Here is a 24,377-nt window from a genome sequence, read left to right as displayed (position 1 = left end):
GGAATTAGGAGTTAAACGCGCACCGTACTATCGATATACATATACATAAAAAATGACGAACTTAAAAGAAGAAGAATGCGCATGTATTGAGTACAAAGAATATATGTCTTTATCATTTACGATAGTTAACTGTCATTCACTGATAACTTTGTTATTTCAGCATTCTTCTTTTGTTAGTAATTTTAAACAATAAACTTGAATTCTTAAATCTTATTCGATTTATACCTATTCGATAATACTTATTGTTAAAAAGTAAAAGCGATGAAAATAACATAATTAATATTATAAAACGTAATAGATATTTAGCAAAAAACTTGAGTTAAATAATTGCATATTTCTTTAACCGCAACGTTTTATACTTCTTATTTTTGTTTATCTGCATTTTCATGCAAGGAAGATATTCTTGGCGTGCGAGGGATATCGAAATCGAGCAAGTGGGAGAGCTAAGGCGTCATTAATTCCGGCGCTTTCAATTCTCGCCGAACCGTGTCAAAGTCGTGTTGGCACGACAGGATTTTCATTAAAGCTGTCATGTCCTCATTTCTTGAGAATTCCGTTTCTTACCTACGCAGGTTATTACACCGTCCGCCTGGATCACCGGAATCTTCTCGAAAAGACAGATGCATCGGCCGTCGCGACATTCCGTTTGGATCACCCGCGCCTCGCATTGCTCGCGGAAAAAGCAGGACTCGTTCACATTCGCCGCTAAAATAATTTTCAGAATACATTCGCCGTGAGTTATGGAAGTGTAAATGGGAAATTCTAAATGCGCTGTAAAACAATATTTCAAAAATACTCTAGAATATGAGTTCCGATCGTGTATTCTGAATATCAACACATTTTTTTATATTCTAAGTTATTGTGTTTACACTAGATAACTTTTAAACATTTCTTTCTCTGCTAAACACGTTAAAAATCCTTTCTTTTAATTCTTGGTGAATTCATTAACGTAATTTATTTCTTATGTAAGTAAATACTAATAACATTCTTGAGCTTCGGCATTATAGTTCACTCCCATGCAACGATAATCGGATCGACTTGTTTGATTGCGAGATTCGCACGGTTTACCATGCGATATCATGTACGAAATCGCAATTATTGGATGTGGCAACTTGGCCAAGAAGGAAATAGAATTATTCTCGATCGAGATAGCACCAGCCCATTTACCTAGCAAGTGCATTCGCGTATGGAAATTAATCGCACTGACATATGCGCCGTGCTGGGTCACTCCTCCTGGATGGAATTTCTTTTGTCTGCTGAACTTCATTTTGTGCATATAAGCTAATAAACTACAGCTACATTAATATCTTAACACAATATTTTAGAGTTAGTTCCTTTCGAACTATATGCTGTCACTAATAATGTTGAAACGCGACACTGTTTTATAACATTGCAGCTTAAAAGTTTCATGAAAGAGAAGCCACTTCAATTTTCTCCCTATGAATTGAGATTCCCCTTGGAGGTTCTCATATATTTCATATGTACGTTCGTAAAGCAACACCACGTGCAGAATATCAGAAAGCATACCAACTTACCGTGTCCGCACTTGTCGATATGGTTCGTAGCCTCAAATTCTTCCTTGCAAGCGCACTTTTTCTTTTTCGGTTCACAATAAGAGCCATCGAAGCCGCAATCTATGTCTACCCGACAGTCATCGCCAAATTTGCTCTTGCCCCTACGGGATAGATCTGAAAAAATATGATTGTTAAATAATAAGACATTTCACACAGAACATATTTATATTGCACTTCTATATATGTATAACTATTAATGATCGTATCTCGAATTTTCATTAAAAAGAAATCAATCTTATATTATTCTCAAAAGTAATTATATAGCTTAAGCTCACTTTAAATGATCTATAATAATTTGTATCAGCATTCAGAAGAAAATTCGATTTATATTTTTACACGTGTAGAATACAATAAACATTTGAAGAATTAGAGTATGTATGTACATACATATATAGCCTGCGTTCGTTTATTCACATTGGGAGCTGTTGGGAAGGTAAAATCTATAATATACGTTACGTATATTATATATTTTATTTTTCCAATAGCTTCCAATGGGAATAAAAGAACGCAGGCATAAAATATTAAAACACACACATACATAAAATTACACAGCATATAAAATTATAAGTACTTACAGTCCTATTCTAAAATCTGACAAGATTCGTAGATTCTCTAATTTGGCTTTATAGACAGTCGGTATATGAAAGTTTTTAATTTTCCTCTTGCTTCTTTCAATCCTGATTGTTTTTAAAGCTCAAATTTGTCTAAACTTTTGTCACACAAAAAGTTGAAAGATAGAAACAGGATATCTTGCGCAAAATTCACGCGATAATCATGCAAACATCTTCCCGAGATACGCATATGTTCAAGTGCACGTAAAAAGAGATACATATGCGCATGTAAAGGATGCAATAAAACTGACAATATATAAGGATCGCGAGTTTCGCCAAATTCCTCCATACACTTTTCTCAATTTTTAGTAGTATGTTAAAATGCAAAACAGCTGACTAGTCCCTCTTTCAGAAACGCCTGATTGCTGTATTGTCGATGAATAATGGCTCATCTAACAATAAGTTCCACCCTACGACGTTCAACAGAGAAGGACTCTTCTCTCACATAATATGTGCCGATTCGGAAAAATATCTGCAAGCTTTATAATCCTCGGGAGTCGTTAAAAGGAACGAAATGATTCCAGCTCGCCAGGAGGCAAGCTCTTTCATCTCTGTCATAAATTTCTTAAGAGACGTTAAACCGACGTTAAACACAGTGTTTCTCGCCTTCGCGTATATAAAAATGCAATCACTAAATATCGTGGTAAAACGGTATATAAATAGAAATAAGCGTTATAAATTAGATATTAATTCGAGCTACTAATTATAAAACTCGTTATTTAATCTTTAATCGCTTCAATATATTATATAATACAAACTGCTCGTTCGCTAAAAAATAATTATACACGGAGAGAATTTTTTGTTATATTTTACCCTTAAATTCACTACAAACTTGGGACAACTTGGCAACCAAGGAATTTTTTAAATATACAAAAGACATTTTACAAACAACATGATAAAAGTTACCAAGCAGATTGGTAAATTTTGAAAAATTATTGAAATTTCCCAGATATATTTTAGTAAAATTAATCAAACATATTTTATATTTTAATGTAATAGATATTAATATTTTTTATTATGGTGGATATTAATCAGAATAGCTCGCATAAAATTCTTGGTGGTACATGTTGTCCCGCAACTACCATGATTTTAGTGTAAATTTTAAGAGAAAATTCTTTCCGTGTAGTTTGCAGATATATGTACATAGAAATTTTCAATTTTTATCTCGCTCAATCTGGATTATTTTTGCATTTTGATGGCAGTACAGTAAAGCTTTCGGGATACAATGTTGTGCACGATATTTGTATCCATTTCATTGATCATGGAAATTGCATAGAACTGCAAGCACGGACTGCACCTTCTGGAAAGTTTACACGCGGATTGGCCAACCGCGGAAATTTGATTAGTGCACAGTAACGACTTCAATTACACAGATTTAGATTGATTTTCTTTCGTATTTCTTTTATCTGCAATATACAGATTCGCCCCTTTCTTAATCGAATAAACAAATTAATCTGTTTCTCCCGAGGTAATTTCATCCACTACAATAGTCGCAACTTAACGACTTTATCGTGTCTATATAGCATTGAATCAAATGAGGGCTGCGAATTAATATCTTTTATAATTAAAAACGCGAAGCATATACTGAACTCGAAGAGTGAGAATTTTAGAGAGAACTTTCAAACTGATAATTTGCACAACCTTTTTTTCTCCTTAATTGCACCGTACTGAAAATTATCAGAAAATGCCAGGCCTCTCTTAGGATTAAACAATTCGTTCGCGCGGCGACCTGGAAAGACTGGGGATCAAGGGTGGCGACTATTCGACGGCTCGAAGTTAAAATGGCGCCAGGCGGGTCAATCTACGCGTTAAAAGTGGGTCAGTCCGTTTCTATGGCACGCCGCCAATGCTCTCACGTGCAGAACCTCCCACAGCTACCCTCGTCGCCACCATCGTCGGCTACCCTCTTTTTTTTCTTTCGAATTACTTTCTGGTCTGCATACGTTCACCCACTTGAAGGCGTGTGCATTGTTCGTGCGTGTCTCTTAATCGGCGTATCGAAAATCGAACCGAAAGACGTGCACTTGATTAAATGGGAATATCGAGCAGGGATGTTACTTTTCCCTCCGGGTATCAATATCTTAAAATAGGAATTGTTATTGTGCAGCAGCAGGTGTAATTTAGTGCCACAGCGGAAAGCTTTGTTGCGTCACTTGTGACTTGCTTATTGCGAACATAATGCGCTAACTTTTTCAAACATTAGGTATTCATAAAGTTTCATGCGGTAATTAATTAACTTTCTGAACTGAATGGATTCTGAATAAGCTTCCCTGTTCTGATGCACGCTTTCTCCTGCTTTTGCAATCTCTATCTCGATGCTGTGTAGAACAGATTTTTCTCTTTTTATCGCAAAAAGTTCAACAATTAATCATTTAAAGATTAATTAATTTTGTTAATATCATTTTAACTACAGTACACCAAGATAGACAGTAAATATTATTTTTGCTTTTTCTCTGAAAGTTGTTAATATGTTATTGTTACCAATTGTTACAAATAACAACCATCTTATTTAACGTTCAATTTTTACATATTTTGTTAAAAGTTATCTTAAATTAATGCAGAATTAATATGCTAAGCTGAGACACGAACAGATAGGACAATTATTAATTAAGAATTCTTCTCTTTTTGCAAGAAACTGTCTTCAGGTAACTAGCGACTGAAATGAAGTGAAACACAGGATTTGAGACACAGGGAAACACTCTCTGAGTCGCATGAGAATCTTCCGTGAGAAATAAAAAACAATAGCTTAATATTATGCAAAAAGTCTATCTTTCTATTACATTACAGTCTAAAGATTTCTGCTAAAAATACTAACTTTGAAAATAATACTATTTTTAATTATAGCTTATAGCATTGAGAGAGATAGTTTCTTTTGATGGCGACGCTCAGTTTCAACGGGACGGCGATCTTGCTCGCGATTAGCAATGCCATTACTCTCTCTTTAGACTCCCGTTACACTCTCATTATTGTTCGAGAACTTGAGAAGATTAATCGTTATAAGATGCTCGAGGTGTTCCCATAGACACTTAGTTCCATGACATGGAATGAGTTGGGTCACGACAGGATGATAAACATGCTCAGAATGTGCACGAGTTTACAGCGAGAATTTTTCTAGACTGATAAAGACCGCCGTACTTTACAAGTTACTTTTATGGACGCTTCCTGCGTAGTAAACAAGAAAAACAAGAAATATATACAGAAACCTGCTGTACAATATTTGTTCTTACAATGAAAACCGCATGAAATATTAAGTTGGCGCGAAGGGTCTGTCGTAAATAAAGTCGAAAATAAAAGCAAAATTACCGCTATATGTATCAGTATATTTTGTAATTGTTTTTAAACTTAACACATAACCTGATAAAAATATAAACTTTTCGCATTTTATATTTTGCAACTAAGTCCTGCGAAATCTATTACTGAAGATCGAAAGAAAGATAAGACTCGACAGGCTACATCATAAAAGTCTATGTTGAAAAAAAACAGCATAACTTTATATCTTACATTGTTATAACTGTTTGTAGATAACACGTTATTCGACACAACGTCGATATAGCAACGAGTATACCTGCGCTTCAACCACATGGAGAAAAATATTTTTCCGGTGATTCGAAGATAGCAATACTGTCGAGTTTATCTGAAACTCAACGAAGACCTTTACGACGAATTGGCACGCGAACAGATACGGTGCCCGCTAAAATATCGATTTACCTTGACGACGAATCGGACTCGATTTCCTGCCTCTGCACACCATGCGGGATCTCTTTTTTCCCATTTTAGCTAAGATTGCTTAACCCGTTTAACTTTTCGCGTGTAACATTTCTGTAATAACTTCACTTAACGAAATAAAATAATGTCAGTTTAATCTTTAGAAGTAAAATAAAGAGGTCACTCCTTCGTACCTCGGAGAATTCAAGACGCGACGAACGAGGCGGAAGTTTAAAGGATTCTCGAACGCGTATTTCACCGAGGAGTTTTATTTTGCAAGTTACGATTCTCTGGAGAACAGAATTTCGGGATCGGTACGACCGCCGAACAGGCAGTTCGCGGTCGCTCCTGGATGCATGTTCCGCCTAATGTGCATACTAGATAACTCTATGACTACGACTGTCGGAACCAACCGACCAAAATTTCCCCCCGAAGACAGGCGCTGAGATATCGAGGTACCGCTCTTCTATTTTCCAAGACGTAATCATCACTAATCTATTTTTAAAAATGTAACTACTTCTGAGTAAATAAAGATAAATCATAGTTATCATGAAAAATGTCATTAAGTCTTATTAAAGACTTAAGGAATAAAGCGAATAAATTATAATTGTTTAAATAAGCTCAAGCTTAAGCAATTTATTTTTATTGTTTTTCTAATGGCTATCTATTTTTTATATTCAATTAATTACTTTTTTGCTCATAATAGAAATAATTTGCAAAAAGAATTAAACAATGCATATATACATATTAGAGATCCGAGCATAATACAAGTGGTTATGCTTCTCTAATTTAATCCCCCATTACAGTTAAAAGATAAAATGAACCTTTTTCTAAAAAAATTATATTATCGTGGAAAATGTAAATGTAAACGTAGTGTATTAGGGAAAAGGTACAATTATTCGAGAAACGCGGTCAACATTTAATACGCGAACAATGGTGCAATAGGCGCGCCTGTCGCCGTAAAAAGAAAAGGAGATCGATCCACGAGATGAAAATAACGAGCTTCATTTAACGACGTCAGGTTCTCAATCACGCGAGGCGAGATCACCGAGCGACGACAGGACGTTTATCAGAAGATAAATTCCTATCGCGTTTCATTCGTGTCATCAGGATCGTCGAGACGCCCGTGTTTCTCACAGGTTGGAAAGTCGCATAATAACTTTCGCGATATTAAAAAGTGCATGCGGCTCTATAAACTTGCGTGCGCGTATTAATATTGCGGCATCGTCGTCGTGGCACGACACGCAATTTTCCTCGCGAACTTACATAGATCACGATTTTTCTGCGGGACGAATATTTTACGTGAAAATTCAGAATCTGAACAAAATCGAAACAAACGCACATTTTTACAGGCAAAATTGAAAGAATATTCAATTTCAAATTTATCAAAAGCAGATTGACTATTTGCGCGCAGACAGTTCCACTTACCAATACATAAAAAATTGAAAAAATGAATAACTGCGGCGGTTAACAATGCTGTTGTGCTTACATTTTCTCTACGAAATTTATTCCGGATTCTGCAACTGGACAATTTATATAACCCTTTCCTGAATTTCCAGTTGGCTAGTTTTGGCGTCGACCCAAAAGTGAAACGGAAATGAAAATAAAAATGAAAAGAAAAACCTTCTCATTTTTTTCTGCTGGCACCGCGTTATCGTAGAATTACAGCTCAGGTAACTGTTGGATGTATCACGCTTATTAATCGGACGCTTCGTATTATCCTCATTTCCTTAATTTGTAGTTAGCTTTGGGATCGATCTGAAAGTGCATAAAAATGAAGGTGGAAATGAAGAAAAGCTTTTTTATTTTTCCTGCTGGCATCAAAATTAAAATTTAGCTAAATGTTGGAGGGTATCGTGTTTATTGATTGAACGTGTTACGGGCTACTTCAACTTATGTCCGATGATGGTGTACATCACAATTTCCTTCCAATAATTACAGGCTAAAGATGAGATAAAGCCTATAAGCCTGTAGAGTTTAACGAGTTCGGAATTAGTCTTAGGCGACTATCACCTAGGGATCTCGTAATCCTCTCTAGAGGGTCACGCTTTTAATCGTACAACTGTAAGCTTGTTATCATTGACACGACAAATCGAATTTCTGTTGACTACACAATAATAACGACATTTTCCAATTAAAAAATATTTTAATAAGAGATAATTAAAATAAAACATTATTATTTCTCCATATCGTCATAAAAAGTTTAGTTTAATTATAAATAATTAATTGATCTCTTTTTAAAGCTTATATTTATAATAAAAATATGTCATTGCAATATAGATTTATGCATACATCATCAAGAGACCCGGCAGTGTCTCGCGCCTCAAGTTTTTTACGTTATCTAATTATTACGTAAACAAATATTTGTTTCACATACAAATATCAATTCCATATAAATGCAGTCAGGTAAAATTTATTATCAAATAAAAACGAATTATTAATACAAATGCTATAATCACTACAAAATAAATTTAATTAAGAAATGAAGTCAAACACAATAATCTAAACTTCGTTTCTTCAATCGCGCTTATCTTACAATTAGAACATGCTTTTCACATAGTGAATGCTGCCGGAAAGACGACGAGGTGTTTCTCACAAGGGAAAAAGCGACGACGTATTTTGCGGAAGTACCGCGCAACAGATTGCTGCGGGCGATGCGAAGCACGACAAGCATTCAACTTCCTCCGAAATAGATAGGCGTACATCGAGTCTTGCGTAAAACCCGACCCGTTATCGGATGCAGCTTCGCCGCGAAATTCACTGAGCAACTAAGAGCAGAAAATTAATTTTGTCTGCGTAACATCAAGCAGCTTGGTTATTCTGCTTAATTTTTATACTGTCGCAGACTGATCGATCAGTTTGCGTTCGTTATTGCAAAGTGCAAAGTGTAAACGAAATGCAGCGAAAGCAAAAATGCATAGTGCACTTGTATAACATCTATAGATGCAAAATACTGTACCTTTTACTTTTGCTTGTGTTAAAATTGCAATTCATACGTTAATATACAAGATTACTCTAGAAATATATCATCCATTTCCACGAGTTTTAGTCGTGCCTCTGTATTTATGCTTGCGTGTTGGTCAGTCATAAGATGACTAATCGAGGAAAAAGCGATTGAGGGAAACGGCAAGAAGAAATTCTAATTGTTAAAATCGCTTACTGTATCGGTGTATAACATTACGCATTGTAAAGATATGACGCGCCTTCAGAAAAAAGTTTATACTGTATCAAAATATTTTTTATTAGACATATATCTCGTGAAAATTGTAGCTTAAATTTTGAGTTGTAAGCGACAAAGAATTTGACTTCGTTAAACTTGACAGATAAATTCAATGTTGGCTGGAAATGAGATAAGTTTACAATATTTGTCGAAAATTGGATAACTTTAATAATTTTAGATCGCTTTAAACTTTAAAGCCGTAATTATGCATTCTGTTCCACGTAATTAAGGTGTATTCAAATACGGCGCAATAAAAACTAGTCGATATCAGCAATAAACGTCTCGATCTAATTACCGTATATTGCCTGAAAATGCTGATTAACTAGAATACTACGAGTTAATTAATCGCTCGCATATTCGCCGTAATAATGATTAATGAATAATACGAATAATCAAAATGTCTAGCGCGCAAATAAAGCTGAAATAAATAATAAACAGTCAGAAATAAGATCAAACTTTACAGTCTATAATGAATAATAATTTAAAATATAATTTCAATATTATGCACAAATAAAAATACTAAAATCACTGCTTAATTGACTAGCAAATATTGACGTAACATGCTATCCCTTTGATAAATTGACGATAGATAATGAATTGCGTGATTTATGAACATTAATGATAAAAGCAGTGCAACCATATCAATATTCAGGTTACTAATTAGGGCATCAATATCTACATTATTAATAAATATCGCAACGTGGATAACTCGACCGCAGAAAATTATTAATTTACCGACCTTTCGATAACTTAACTACGGTCGCAAATATATCGTCATACCTTCATGTTAATGTTATAACTTTAATGATCCCATGCAATTCTATTAAATCCAAAATTATTATTGCCTCTTTACGGTGAAAATATGACTCTCGTTGCGCATTTGATACGTTATTACATTTGCATTAGCAATGTTAAACGCGGTATCCAGCGGCCGTCCGATTTCGGAACCTGTACAATTGTGCACGTTATCGAAGGAAGTTGGGTGCACGTGAATCCGCAGTGCAGACTGCAGTAACCTTACGTCTATTGCAATTCCATTCGTTCGTTCACCTCGTTTTTAATGCGGAAAAACGAAAAGGAAGCCTGTACGAGTACATGAATTTACAAACTAGATTTGCAAGTAACACATCTCGGAGAGCCCTTCAAGTTAGTTTCTCAAGTATACGAGCAAAGTTTCGAACACCATCGTAAGTCAAGAAATTTCTAATAACAATACATATGACGTAATACATATGATTCTTTTTTCGAAATAGCGATGCTGTCACGTATCATCAATTTAGCATTCTTAAAACGCATTTGTAAGACAGTTGTTTCTCAGCTAAATGAATACGCGGTGGCCGGAATTAAAAAGTTTCCATTGCAGTCTGCGTCAAGTCGTGCGCATATAAGAAAGCACGACCCCGAGCATTTCCAAGAGGTAGTAGCACGCGCCTCGAGGCGCGTTCTAATTACGTTGTAACCTCGAATAAAAGGAGCTCCGACGCCCTGTAACTCTCTGTATGCGGAGACGTCGGTCGTAATTAAGTGCCACAAAGCGCAGATTGTACACGTGCCTGCATTGTATTATCGCGTATGGAGTTATCTTTCGCACCGACACCTCTCGAGTGGCCGTTGCCACATTGATAGCTCTTTCGAAAAGGGAAATATTTTAGAATGTGTGATCTGTATAATTATATATAGAAAGATCGTTAAATCGCGATCGTTTTTATCTGCTTCTGTATGAGCAGGAACAAAAACTTTATATGATATTTAGAAACGTTCCATTACTGACTCAGCAAAAAAATTGTATGTACTTCGGGGCCAAGCCCGGGTAACCAGCTAGTTTATCATATATTCGTTATCGCATCCATTATCGTAAATATGATTGATTTTCTGGAATCTGAATATGACCGAAGAGTGACCTGTGACTTTATGACGAAATTTTTGGAGTTTTGGCAATTTGATATCTACAATCTCTCTGTTTTTAAAACTATATAATTAAGATCGCTACTTTTAAGATTGAGGTAGAAATGGAGCTTTAAAAAAATTATAAGTTTACATCAAACTTATTGTAAAACAAATACAAAGTTAAACCAAAAACTATTACATAAAATATTGTAGTTATTTCTAAACAATTGTTACTTGAATACTGCTCAACTTTAAACGCGTTTTTTTTTTTTCCAAAAAGATTATTTTCTCGAGAAGATTAACTATAAATTGAGTTTTTTTCGGAAAAAGTCGCATAGGTACATACATTCTTGCAATATATTTTTTCTATTATTAAAAAATACAACGCTCGATATCTTTCGGGTAAATATCAGCGCGTCGACATTCGAGGTATTCAATAATGAACAGGTAAAAATATCGACGTCTCATTAAACGTATAAGCGTAACCTAGTAAAAAAAACACCGCCCGTGCTGCAATAATATATATGCTATCGATGTTAGTCGATGTTAGAAGCAGAAAAGACGCGACAACATTCAGCGATCGATGCTTTGACGGTGATTAAAACTTGCGCGGCGTTGTTTAAACTTTTACGTTCGAGTTAGGCGGGAAGCCACAGAGACTGCCTCGCCCGGCGCATAACTCGATACATAATTCAGCACGACACGACAGCCGTCAATTTATAAAGGAGATGGGTCTTTATTTTTCTAAAGAAGGAAAAACTCCGAGACAATGGGGAGTAAAAAAATATCTCTCTTAAACAAATCCAGACAATGCAGACAATGAAAAGAGAATATGAATATCGATCATTCGCTGTGTTTAAACATACAAAAACTGAAACCGTAATATCATAATACCTAATACAGAATAAAATAACTAGTGAATGTGAAAAAGGGAAGAAAAATGAAACTGCTCTATGTAATGTATGCGCAAGTCGTGTAAAATATTATAAATAAAAATGCAATGTATTTTCGCTACGTCTAATATAGTCGGTCTCGCCTTGTGAGCCGTCACGTAGAACAGATTGTTATTTTAAACTGGCCCTGAATGTCTGACACAGCTAATGTCGAGAATCAACCCATTGTCTTTAAGTCGGACTAAAGTAGTTCGTCAGAAGTGGAGCATATCTTATCTAATTATTAGGCAGAGGTCTAATAGGCCCTACAATTTCATAGTACTAGTGCAATAAGTTTTGCGATTGAGTTATCCAGAAATAAGTATGCTATCTAGTCTACTTTCTTGCGACTGTAGAGACCTACTACGCTAGATACTTTCTGAAAGAAGATACAGTTGACATTTCCATATTGCGGAAATTATATTGTGAATCAGACACAAATCTCGCGAAAAAGTAAGATATATTTCGCCTTCGTGGCTCTATTTCGTAGGTAGCCACAGCTACGAAAAGGTAGTTATTAACAAAACGATCTTTATTAATAAATAATCGAAATCGAGATGGCAGACGAAGTTAGGGAATATGATACGGGTGCATAATTCACCGACATTTTATACATATAAAAAGTGTGACAAGATGTCTATTTTCGTTCATTTTAACCCTTCCAGTCTACACTGTTAAATATTAGAGGATGAAATTTGAACCAATACCTTGAGTTAAATAAAATTTGGTATTTTTAAATGTCCTGTGTCGAAATATAAAATATATTATTTTAACATAAAACAGTGTTATTTTTACTCCATTGGTTTAGCTAAATTAACATTGTTTTAGTTAAATTAACGACATATTAAGGAGCAGTGGCGACCTATAGAAATAGTTAAAAATGGCTCAAATTGAGTATAACTTGACACTATGAATTTAACAGTGTAAATCCTTGAATCTCACATTGAGTTTTATGTTAACGTGTTAGTTCGTCAGCTAAACCACGCAATGCATCTACGTCACAGAAGTTCAATGATGCGATTACTGCAGTGCTCCGAGACATAATATCTCTGATATCGATCATTCCAGTGTAGAGGCAGAATGATGTGATACGTCAAGGTAATCCGCGCACGCACAAGCGTCAGGAAATTACGTGTGGCAGGAAAAACGAACTCAAACGACTACAGACGTCGTACAGAAAAATGAAAGGGAAATTCTAATATCCTGCAGACATTCTTTAGGGCATCCTTTTGACTTCTCTGTTGTTCGAAAAAACACGTGTATCTCGCAAAGAGCAAGGTTACAAGCCTTGTGTATTCACGTAGAATCGTTTCAACCCCAAACCAAATAGCGAATACGTGAAAAGAATATAAACCACAATAAACTTTTAAAAAGACGCAATAAGTCCTATTTCTCAATACTTTTCGAACTACGTGTAACACCGTTAAATATTAAAAGATAAATAATTTAAACCAATACCTCGAGTTAAATATCATTTTGTTATTCTTAACTACCATGTGTGTCAAAATTTATTATTTTAACACAAAACAGTATTATTTTAACTCATTTTATTCCTCCTATAAGAATGGTTAAAAATGACTCAAATTGAGTGAAATTTGACACTACGAATTTAACAGTAAACAACAATTTATGAATAAATTCCCAGGTAACAAAATGACATTTTAGTGAGATATTATTGACTTTAAAGACGTCACTCTGCTACCTGGGTCGTTTGTAGGAAATAATTTATATACATATATATTTGTACATATATAAGTAGGTTGCAAAAAAGCAGGAGAATTTTTCAGGATCATACTTGAATCCCAAGATATAATTATTGAATTTAAAAAAAAAATGTACAAGAATAAGTATAATAATTGTTAAAAATCGCTGCTTAATCTGTGTACCGATTAATCCTCAAGCATTTAAACCAGCAAGATTAAAATTTCACGTTTCTGCTGCAGCGTTTCTGAGCAGACGCTTTATCCTCCACTACGTGACAGCCGATTTTTTTATTCTTCTTATATTAAGAAGGAACACAACGAGCTTCATGAATATATATTAGGAAATTTATATGTCGGACTTGCTCGAAAAAATATGAGCCAAACGCGTTTCGAATATGCAAAATAAGTGTCTCTTTTAGCGGCGCTGGCGCCTGCAAGATTGATTTTCTTGAGAATTATTATAATAGCATAGCAACTAGGATTGCCGAGGTTTTTAAGTTAATCTTTACACAGTGCTGTGACGAACCACAACGGGAAAAAATGCTACGTGCCGCATGCATGACGTAAATAAATAACAGCTATATATACAGGGCTACGTTATTGTCGTTTATTGATCTATTTAGTGTGTTTTATACTTAGCGCCTCGCATGTGTCATGTCGGCTGTTTACATTATAATCCGGACTATCGTAATCACTTTAATGTTCCCGACAAAAAGTAACTTTATCTTGTATTGTTCGAAGAAAGTCAAATATTGTTCAAGTATTTAAACAACGTTAATCGATTTTCGTCAAGAGTTTCTGGTGCAATATTCGCACAGCATTATGTTATCTGAACACTCCGTTCACTATTACTAGAGTTTGCAGTGTTGGGTAACAAGTCGGCCAATATCTTTCACATTTCAACGTAAACGTAACTTTACAATACGGAAAGAAAGTATGAAATGGAACGGGAGATAAAACTCCAACTACGCCCATATGTCTTTTTCCTTGGCAAATATGAATGCGCCGAATGCGCGTGTTGCAGAAGGTATCTCTGAGAAGCCACCGAACAATGCCAAATAAAAGTGTTATGTAAAATACGTCTGTTTCTCCTTCAACTTACTAAACTTATCATATTTTTGATTACGTAGATCCATTCTTGCAATAACTAAAATAATACAAAAATGTCATCGATAATTTTAAGTTAAACATTGTCGAGGAATAGCCTGAAGGTTTTTTTTAAGTAAGTTTTAAAAATTACTTAGGAAAAGGAAAACATTTGCTCGAGGTTATTGGAAAAACATAAAAAAGTAAACGCTACAAGGTTTAAAAGATCTCTCTAATGCTCGTTTTCACCAACGTCGTTTAATTTTAACCTTAGTTTAACTCACTCTTCGTCTCTTTCTAACGGGGACTGTTAGAAAAAGACAAAAAATGAGTTAAACTAAGATTAAAGTTAAACGACGTTGGTGAAAACAGGCATAAGAATTTAATGCGAACCGCAAGGATTCATGTAACCCGGGGAAGTCCGATTTATCGGTATATTTACAGCCAGTCACCCTCTCATGTCAAGTTGCAAGCCAAGCCGAGCGTTCAACAATACGCGCGAGGTATATCATTAATGCTATCTCGATAGCTGATCTATGCATATTCAAGAACCAGCACTGGGTCTCGACTCCGAGAGATCTAGAAGCGGCCTGTCGCTCGCGTTCATCTCTTGCGAGATTATTCCGACCGTGAGCACCCTACCTGATGCTCCTGCCACGATACCGCGGGGAGCACAACTGTCGATACAAGCTCGTTTAAGATTGGCTTGGCACGGTGCCAGTGTCGAGGTCGGTGCGATCAAGCTCGATCGAATTTACAAGATGGATGAACTTGAACGCGTGAAACTTCATCGCGGAATCGTCATATGAAAAGAGCTGGTACTGCGGTGGCCGAAATTACTTTTCTATTATAGATCGTAATTACGCTCATTAACACGATAAGAGGGAGAAATCTTTGGATTTTTCCTACAATGATTGAAATAGGGATATGATCTCGATGAATTTCAAATCTACAAAGTTTCTCTTTGTATGCGACGATAAATGTAAACTTTATGTAACATCGAAATTTCATGCGTTAGCAACAAAAGACACGTGCGCACCAAACGCAATTGTAGTTTTGTGCAAAACATTTGTTATATTTGTCGAATAAAGCCGAAAATGAAATTTCAGCAGAATCGAAGCAGAACTATTTCGCCTCGAGTTACAGTATATTTTCCTTTTCATCTAGAGAGGAATTTTTCAATCTTCTTTTTCAAGAGAATTCAAGTTTTTTAACTTTATTCCGTACAAAACATTATAGATAAACGACGAATTTTTTGTACCCAATCGAATATAGAAACGTAGAAAGTGTTTTGTACGTATGCCACGTACATACGATCATTAATTTTGATTCAGCCTAAACTCACATTTTCAAACTTTAATATTTACGTCGAATATCCTAAGCACCCGTGTTACGATAATATGATTAAAATTAAAATCGATAGTTTCATAAACTTTGATGCGTCGTTATCATCGTTATCGTCGTTATCGTCGATACCGTGTAGTGATCTATACTCAATTTGTAGGTGTACCCTCCAGGTTATGACCCGGCTAACCTATGTACACGAGCACGTTATGTCAGACCTGTGCTCGTAAAACGCGACCTGATCTTTTTGATTGAAAGTCTGGTAACAGAGGCGATGTTAATCCATTGACATCGCGCGCTTACATAACTTCGTGCAGTCGATTCGACCGTTGAGACGAAATTTTTCTGCAAATATTGAGGTAATATTATATTTATCCGTCCAATTCCACATTCGTAAGGTAAATCGGCGTTAATGTGATGAATAATAAACAAGTTCGCAATCATTTATCGCGAACAGAAGACTGAGGAATACGGCACGTCAATAATGGATACAAATTGATGCCACCAACGCGCCAGCGTTTATTCTCTGAGAGCTATTTGTCATCGGTTGCGGCGACATTTCTGCTTTATTACGAGAAAATAATCAGAGCGTGTGGAATAAAGGCGTACTCTGAAGCACACGAGAACTTTTTATTAAAGGAAAAGTAATTTAATATTCATCGCAATTGAGTAATAATTTATCCATATTCTCTCACTTTATACGCTTTAATTTGCACGAGATTTGCTTCAATTTTTTTGCTTAAACATTAATGTTCTTCTTCTTCTTCTTCTTCTTCTTCTGGCATTACAACTCAGGATGAGTTTCAGTGCTTTTTAACAATTTTCTTCCATTTAGCCCTTCGTGTAGGTGTTCGGCTTCTTTTTGTTAAATTCTTCGCAGCAATAGGTTTTTTTATTAGGATTGTTTAAACTTTAATGTATTATTTAATAAACTTCGTTTATTACCCATTATTGTTTATCGCAAATCGTTCATCGTGAGATACTCTAAAAGTCATTTTTACATGTTGCACTCGTGACCCACTTTCTCTCATTAATTTCAACGAGAAAGCTAGATATGACAAATTTCTTTACTTAATTCCCTCGGTCAGGCAAACATAGTTGAACACGATCGTCGCAATCGCTTGAAAGCGATGGAGTTACGGATCAAGGTTAACAAAAAGCTGAATCAATCTTTAACTTAGCAAACTTGGGCAGAGTTGCGGTCACAAACTTCGTGGAGGCAATCAATTTAAATTCGGGCATACGAAATGTCACAACAAATGGATTATAAAAGAAAGTTAAGAATATATACGACGAAAAAGAATGTTATCTTCTAAAGTAAAAAAGTTTTCTTTACAAAAGCGATATATACCAAATAGAAATATATTCAGGACATATAAAAAATAAAATATCTTTTAGGCATCCTTTATACACCTTTAGATGTTTGTTTGTTCAAGTGTAACGTGCGAAAAAGTTATTTTGTAAATTAAGCTTGATTTTGAATTGAAATTAATTTAAAAAATGTTTGTAAGTATTTTATATTATATTTTTTGAAGTACAATAGACGATATGCATCAACTTTTTTTTTATTGTAAGATGATTTGTGTTTTAATTCAGAATTTCTGTGCAAACTCCAAAATTTTTGCAAAACTTAGTATTAGTTTTACAAAAAATACTATGTAATATATCACAAAGTTTTATTTCTCTCTCTCTCTCTCCCTTTTCTTCTTCTTGCTTTCAAATTATATTTGTTAATAAGGAATAAGACACGGCGTAGATTCTGCTTGAACACAAATTAAGCTAAGAGAGACAAATCATTAAACTTAATTCCACCAATTCCATCAGGGACAATTCGATAACGTTTTCGTGGCATGTAATAAGCACAAGTTCATTTGGAGATTAACTTTAATCCGACAAATCAATAGTAAAGCGAATGAAAGGAAGAGGGAACAAGAGAGAAACGAAGAGATAGAAAAAATAGTATGAAGAGAATGAAATTGAATATATTCTCTATTGATTAACGCAACAGCTTAAGTGAAATAACGTTGTTAGCCGAACACACTCCTAAGTAAACTGGAGGTCAATTAGAGTAATTATCAAAACAAAGCAAATATTACCGTTATTCCGTTGATTGACATTATATGCGTATAAGTGGACATAGACGAAGCATACTAAATTCTCGAATGACGTGAGCAAATTTTCAGTCTTCGCAACAGGTTCTGTTATCTCGCAAATGTTTTTACTTGTTGCACCGTGCTCTTTACGACCGCAATTATAATTACCATTTTCTTATGCTTGCGTACGAGATTCAAGTTAATTTAAAATTTTAGTTAATTTAGCGATCTAAATCTAATAAATAATATTCTCTTCCGAAACAGTCAAGAATATAATTATAATTTATAAATGACACTCCTTCAAATTTTTGTGAAAAACTATAAAGCACTACAAAGAACTACAAAGTTGATTAAACTTATAGTTAGATATAACAATTTAATATCGACTTGCACTTTAAAATTTAATCATGAAGAACTAATATTGCTTTCTAATATCAGAGTTAACTTGAAATTTTTTAAGCTAAACAAAAAAGATATTCCAATATTCTATTTCTATGAATATCATCCAAGAATATATATATCGAGAAACGCATTAACGTGCGAACAAATCGAGACGAGGTATGAATGCGAATCGTTAGTAAAGCCCTGAACCAACAAATTTTCAGCACGAAGAAGCATAGAACTCTCGTATTCTTTTCGAAATTATGTTAGCCTACAGAAACCACGCGGATCAAAATGAATAAAAGATGAAGGTTGTCGGAAAGCTAGATAAAATCCCTCCCGAAAAAAATGCGAAAAACTATTTGGGGCAAAACATTCTAACTATGTATAAGTCGTTGTCTTTTACGATGACCGATTTCCATAAACTTTTGGGGTGGCGGAACGAAGAAGATCAACTGATAAAAACAATAGATTTTTATATACGAGTTACGGACTAGAGTTAGTTTCAAAACTTTTCAGAGATTATGCTAATATCTTTACGTAAATCTTGCCTTTCGAAGCAGAAAGTAAGAAAAGTAAGATCTCTTAAACTTGTCTGTTAATACGAAGATCGCTGGATGTCTTACGTTGTAGAGAAAAGATTGTTTTATAAAGCCTGATATTTAGATCCTCATTTTATAATTCACTCCCTGTTTACGTGGAAATCTCTTATTCAGGCACATCTGCGTATTCTATAGCACGGAATTATTATATATAGAAGGCGCGCTCTCCGAAATAATAAAGCAATTCTCGGCCCGAAGAGCTTACGGGAGACGTAAATGTGAAGGGTAAATCGCACAAAAAAGTGTGTATTATGTAGATCGAGGGACAAGTATATTTACCTGCTGCAATCGATATACATTTTTATTTCGAAATGTCGGCAGAGTTTAGCAAACACGTGGCCTGTAACTTTTGAAAGTTTAATCAGATCAATCCGGCGAATTTCGTTTATCCTATCCATGTCGGTCATTCTATCCTATCGACTCGTATTTCGCGCTGTCATTGATATATGCCATTTGATGCAATATTTGTCGCGCTGTCAAAATGTCACGCGTCAACAAACACGACGTTTACCCAGTGACGGTCAACGACCAATATGCGAGGTCTTACCATATTAATACCCCATTGCTCAGTGAATTTACCAGAAAAATTTGCTCAGGCTTTAATCAGACACGCGCTACACGATATCTTCCGCGCGACACGCGCATTATATGTAATTGCACACAAAAGAAATAAAAAATCAGATATCCAACCGAATGCGCATATCGCAAAGAGTAACTTCACTTAATTCGTAAAGTAAGCCTTTTCATAAAGCATTTTATTTTAATTTTAAAGCCGGTTATAGAATTATTGAATTATTACGTCGACTTATCGAATTTTTAACGGGAACAAACAAATAAAATGTTGGAAATTTATTTAGCTTACCACACGTTGTGTAGTACAATAATAATGCTACACGTTTGCTTGATATAGCTACTTATACGACATAGCTTGTGCACTTATCTTTTACATGCAATATCATCATCAACTGCGACCTTAATGAAATCTTACAATTAGTTACATTTTCATTCAAAATGACAGAAAGATGTAAAACATTACCTAAGATCTCTTAATCTTTTAGAGACGTCTTTTAAAATGTCCTTCAGACATTTTTAGATTTTTCCATTGTTTACTAATTACTTGGAATCTCTTTTAGTACTCGATCTTGAATTTTTTTTTCTTTTATTTGACATTAAAATACCTAGTTTATGTTTTGCATATTACGTGAATATAGATAAAGCATCCTTTGCGCGGTATTGGAAAAGAATATATTAAACTGTAAACAAATTTCTGTAAACAACACTTTGCAACACTTTTTGCTTTAAATATTTTAAGCTATTAATATTTACAGTATACATATATGCACATAATAAATTATGTAATTAATCATTTTCGTTTAAATATATTGTTAAGTTATCGTGTACGAAACACGAAACTAGCGAATAAAGATTAAGTCGCGAATATCATGCGAGAAGTAAGTAGGTACACAGAAAAAAAGTGTCAAATCGAAACTTATATACTCAAATTAACTATTCATTGTTTCATATATATGCAACAATCTATAATCTTATGAACTTTTTTTTTTCTTAGTTGAGCTATATCAAATGACTTCATTCAAGCAAGTTTTCTTCGTTTAACGTAACATAATTTCATTTCAAGGTTTCCACGTTGAAACTAAAGATAAGATAATAGAAGATTTCAAATCAAGAATATTCCTTTTCCCTGTTGACATTTTTAGTTGCAGTATATAATCGGATATTAATAGCCGATTTCTCTCAATCAAAAAGTCACGAATATTTCTTGTCCACGCATGTTATTTCCAGAAGGAACAAGAGAAAACGTCAACTCTTTCTCGTGGCAAAGAGCATCATATGCGCTTCGCGAGTAAAGTTATTTAAAAGTCTTACCTCCCGCGGTCGTCAGCTCCGAGGGATCCGGTAGACCCAGAGCCGGCTGATCGAGGATAATCCAGGAGGAGACCAGGACGACGCAGAGCAGTCGCGCGGCGGTGGTACTGCACCAGGGGTTGGTCCCTGACGTCGGGTACGCCGACGACGGGCAGATCGTCGCGGCGACGCTCATCTCTACGACTGCTGGCCCCCCCGCGGGCCCACGCGGCACACCTGCGGCCTATGCACGGCACGCACGCATGTAACCCGTACGTCGCCTGCACGCCCACGCAGGTCAACCCTGCCTGGCCTACTTCCGGTATCACATCTCCAGCCGATCGCGGAGGCGCGCGCGATCGATGACGCGCATAGTCGCCGCCGCGGAACCCGACGCCGTAGCTCTCTTCCTCTTTGTCTCTCTTTCTCTCTATCTCTCTCCCTTCTGCCCGCGTGGATCTCGCCGCGTCTTTCGCGATCTAGCGGCCCTCGTCGTCGTCGTTGTCGTCGTCGTCGTCGTCGTTCGAAGCGACACGCCGCCGGCGTGTGTCCAGACTCCCTCGCTTGATCGCGAAGGGTTGGCGCGCGCGATTTCCGAATCGGACAACGGAGGCGCAATCCGGACGAAGGGTGAGATGGTGGGACCGACGATCACGCGTTCGCGCCGTCGCGTCGTATGTACGTACGCCGTGCGATTGTGCCGCGTACCGTGACGGAAAGGCGCGGGCACCAAGCAACGACCGACCTGACTCACCCTCGACGAGGGTCGGCGTCGCGACGCCAGAGCGCCGGCGTTCTGCGCAATACGACCGAGCCACGTTTCCACCCCCTTGACCGTCGCAGCCGGTGTGGCGCGATGCGGCGCGGCCGGCGCGGCATGGCTCAGCGCGGTGCGATGTGGTATGGTGTGGGGTCGGGGTGGCGTGGTGGCGTGGTAGCGATGTTGCTCCGCGGCATCCACCCCCTTGCGGCCACCCGTCGCCGTCGCGTAGACAGCGGCGGAGCGCAGTGCCTCTGAGTCATTCCTCAGGCAAAACCCGTAGCCGCCGCGCCGGCCGCCGTTACTTGGACGACCAGAACGCAAGGCGACACGTCGTCGTCGTCGTCGTCAATACGCTGCGTCGCGATGTGTTGGCAATGACGCAGCGTGGGACACGATCGTACACTCCGCGTTGCACCCCATTTCTAAGGAATGCACGAGCGAAAGGGTCGCGACGGTATCGGGGGTGGATGCGGCGCGGCGGTTTTGCCATACGTAAAGATGAATATGAATATCTCAATATGATGTCAAGGTAGTCTCGAGACCCATAGATCTTCACTCTTTGATATAACGGAGTCTTCATCAATCACTTTCTTAAGTAAGATGAAGCGGCACGATGACAGCTCGCGAGTCACAAGGATCTAAGAAAATCTTAATACGCTTACTCAAAATTTAAATATTTTACATTTTCAAATTTTCAACTCGAGTTAGCTTAAATTAATTTGCTTAATAAATCAAATATGTTACATATATGTAATTAAAAAGTTGCAACAAATAATAGCCTTCTTTCAATTTAAATCTACTCTATCGTAAGTTATGTCGATTAAATTATGTCAAAGGTTTCGAAACATTGTGTATAAACATAAATATATTTTCTATTAACAATATATCTTATGTATTGTTAATTTTTAATAAATCGATTAAACTTATAACTTTTTTCCGAAAAACTTCTTTTCTTTTTCTTTGGTCGAAAATTGTGTCGGCAAACATTTTTTTGCAAATTAAAATTAATAAGAATAATAAATCATTATTAAAACAAGTATTTTTATTCTTGAATGTTTTCTGATTGTTTCTAGTCGCTGCCCAGATAGAATTATAATGAGTGATTTAATGAAAATTGTTTATTTGAAATGTTATTACATTTCTTAAATTAGCTTTGACATTTTCTCTACAATTAACAATTTATGTGACTTAAGAATATTTTCTCGGTATTTTATTTGTGTTACGAGCACCATTCGTAGGGCTTCATGCATTATAGGTAGATAACGCATACGAGTATTTCTATGAAAACTCTGGATCTAACGGCCGCAATCATAATTTTACTCCTTGATCGATTGCCACATTACGACGTCAGCGAAACTTTGCCGTACACTTGCTTATCCTGCAAACACACACGTGAAATGGCTGTCAATTAAGATTAATATTGTGGATAGCAGGAGAAAATTATGTGATTAATACGAGACATGAATAAAATATACTGCACATTAGCATAAATTTAAAAATATGTAACGTTATTAAAATTAATAATTATTAAACATTACAGATTGCATATGCTGAATTATACTTCATGCAAAAAGACGATCATAAATTATAGAGATGTGCATACATTGTCAAAAGATCTTTGTAGTTCGCGTAGGTGGGATTTGATGGACAGGGGTTCTGGGACCACTCTAACTAGTCCATTAGGAGTCATGCACATGATCAATTTCAGGTGATAATTATCGGCAGACAGACTGATGGTCACATGGGACAGGGACGTGCTATAATTATGTTCCGGCTAATGTAATGTTGCGTCGCTAGGTCGCTTTTGATATTAATTGTACATGCGTTTACAACGTTATTCGAATATATCTATCGCAGTCTTTCCTCGAAACACTCTTGTATCATGCGATCATTATTGCAAACCAAAATTCTTGCTATATATAATTATGCATTTCACATTTCCGTTACGTTATCTGCTTTATTACGTGAATTCTCTTATTGCATGCAATCCGTTGTATATATTGACTTAGCTTATTGTATTTATTAAAGTATTTTAATATTAATTATAGATTTATTTCGTCTGAATTAACTATAATTAATGTTATGTATAAACAAAAATGTAATTTTTCTTTCGGTTTATTATCATTCAATTTTCATTCTTTTCATGGACATATATGTGATTAAAACATCGCTTCCTTTTTATCCGTCCATTTTTAACATCCGTCTACAAGCCTAATAATAACTTCATTGATTATGTCATATACTTAACTCTTTCTTCGCCAAAAAAGCAGCGTATTTCTAGCATAACTAGCATCTTGTGTTCAATCTCCCTCAAAACATTAAGCTGGACTTGACAGATTTGACCGATAATTAGTTACTCGAATTATTACATTATAATTACAATAGCGCATATAATTTATCACCCTGCAATTATTAATCATTAAGAGGTAAGAGGTAAAAAGGGCCGTGTAATGGTTGGACATTCATGTCAACGTCTCGATGTCTATCGAGAGAAATTTAACGACGATGCGAGATCAATTTCCTGAATCCCTTTGAGTAGAGCCAAGTGGCAAGAGCAAGAAAAAAGGAGTCTTAGGCTTGTCAAGTTTGTAATACCAGTGTGGCCCACTTTTA

At 36.0% G+C, this 24,377-nt stretch overlaps 1 protein-coding gene across 3 annotated transcripts in view; it reads right to left on the bottom strand.

Annotated features, from left to right (window-relative positions):
- The window catches only part of Jus (julius seizure), a 33,094-nt gene extending 11,306 nt beyond the window's left edge, over positions 1-21,788 (bottom strand). The window contains exons 1-3 of one of the 3 annotated variants that reach the window (XM_071701964.1): positions 21,023-21,788; positions 1,536-1,688; positions 565-705 (exon numbers count right to left, since the gene is read on the bottom strand). In XM_071701964.1, coding sequence (XP_071558065.1) covers positions 565-705; positions 1,536-1,688; positions 21,023-21,197 — 469 coding nt within the window. In that variant the 5' untranslated portion in view covers positions 21,198-21,788. The remainder of the gene's footprint in view (positions 1-564; positions 706-1,535; positions 1,689-21,022) is intronic. The other 2 variants (XM_071701965.1, XM_071701966.1) reach the window with 2 other exon arrangements.
- Between the last annotated feature and the right edge of the window lie 2,589 nt (positions 21,789-24,377).

This window comes from Temnothorax nylanderi, unplaced genomic scaffold (assembly GCF_030848795.1).
Source record: "Temnothorax nylanderi isolate EJ_2023f unplaced genomic scaffold, tnyl_v1.0 TNYL_tig0027_pilon, whole genome shotgun sequence".
NCBI classification, from domain to species: Eukaryota; Metazoa; Arthropoda; class Insecta; order Hymenoptera; family Formicidae; genus Temnothorax; species Temnothorax nylanderi.
This window is presented reverse-complemented; position numbering and strand designations above follow the sequence as displayed.